This window comes from Ambystoma mexicanum, chromosome 9 (genome assembly GCF_040938575.1).
Source record: "Ambystoma mexicanum isolate Mex_15411 chromosome 9, UKY_AmexF1_1, whole genome shotgun sequence".
Lineage (NCBI taxonomy): Eukaryota > Metazoa > Chordata > Amphibia > Caudata > Ambystomatidae > Ambystoma > Ambystoma mexicanum.
In genome coordinates, this window is record NC_090931.1 from 1,424,180,338 (window position 1) to 1,424,181,561 (window position 1,224).

At 38.9% G+C, this 1,224-nt stretch overlaps 1 protein-coding gene across 1 annotated transcript; it reads right to left on the reverse strand.

The window, feature by feature from the left end:
* Nucleotides 1-492: 492 nt before the first annotated feature.
* On the reverse strand, nucleotides 493-894 carry LOC138487487 (uncharacterized). Its single transcript, XM_069613999.1, has one exon. The coding sequence runs from the start codon at nucleotides 892-894 to the stop codon at nucleotides 493-495; it is 402 nt and encodes a 133-aa protein (XP_069470100.1).
* Nucleotides 895-1,224: the final 330 nt, after the last annotated feature.

The window sequence follows — 1,224 nt, forward strand, 5'->3', positions numbered from 1 at the left end:
CTCTTTAAAAATGAAAAAGCCCAAATTTTGTCATGATCGGGCATATAACCCACCTGTAAGGAGTTTCCTGATACTACATTCTTTGCATAAATATAAGATGTGTTGATTGATCCAATGTCTTGATATATTGAGATTCAAGCTCCAAATGTCAAGCGTCACCTATAAAATAATATGATATCCTTATTCCGAGAAACGTAGCAAAGCACTCTTGAAGTAAGACAAAAAAACGTATCTGAGAAAATAATAATTTCCAAAAATAGCCCGACTCATTTTAAGTCATATGTAAATTGGAATTGAAATTGGAATTGAAGGAACTAGTTCGAGCACTGCCTAGAGACTGAGAAGGAAGGGATTGAGCCCTAATATATGGCTAGGTAATACACGTATTTTGAGCTTTGGAAGGTGGATGCACTTGTATCGTGTTTAGAAGTCAGGGGGACTGTGTGTTTTTTCATTTCCAGTAGGATAGCAGCATATTACAGTTTGAAAATGTCAACTGCAAATGAAGAAGTTGAACAAAGTTGGAGCAAGCAGGCATCCTTGTTTTAACTCCTTTGCAGTCTCAATTTTCTCTGTAAGATTCCCCTGTTGGTCGATCTTAATCTGCCTGTTCGTTCCTGAGTACAGATCTTTAATGGCCAACAGCAGATCTATCGTGCATCCTTTAGATTTAAATTTCTTCCACAATAAATCGCGATCTATGCTGTCAAACGCTTTTTCGAAATCTATGCTGGCCATGTAGATTTTCTCTTTATTGTGGGCAGCTCGCAACTTTAGGAGACTAAGCAGTAGTAGAGTTAGGCTACACCCAACCTCTTTAATAAAGCCTGCCTGTCTACTCTCAAAATTCCTTGTCACCTTGATGCACTCTTTCAATCGCTTTAAAAGAATCATCGCAAAGATTTTTCCCAGGATGTCAAGTAATGCAATTGGTCTCTAGTTCTTTGGTAATAGACGGTCCCCCTTTTTAAATATCGGGACCACCATCTCCGCCTTCCACGATTTTGGGATTTTACTGTTACTCATTATTCTTCTGAACAGGATTTTGCACAGATCATCCCACAATTTGGGTGCAGCTGTCAAGGTGACATTAGAAATGCCATCCTGCCCAGGTGCATGAGACGACTTGCTTTTTTTTATAAGCAATGCAATCTCCTCCCTCTCAAATTCGATGTTCCAACTTTGAGGTTGTTTCTCTTCCATCTCCAAATGTGTTGGTTTATT

Bases quoted from the DNA above. Each gene is read 5' to 3' on its own strand.
- LOC138487487 (XM_069613999.1), bottom strand. From the start codon at position 894: ATGATTCTTTTAAAGCGATTGAAAGAGTGCATCAAGGTGACAAGGAAT.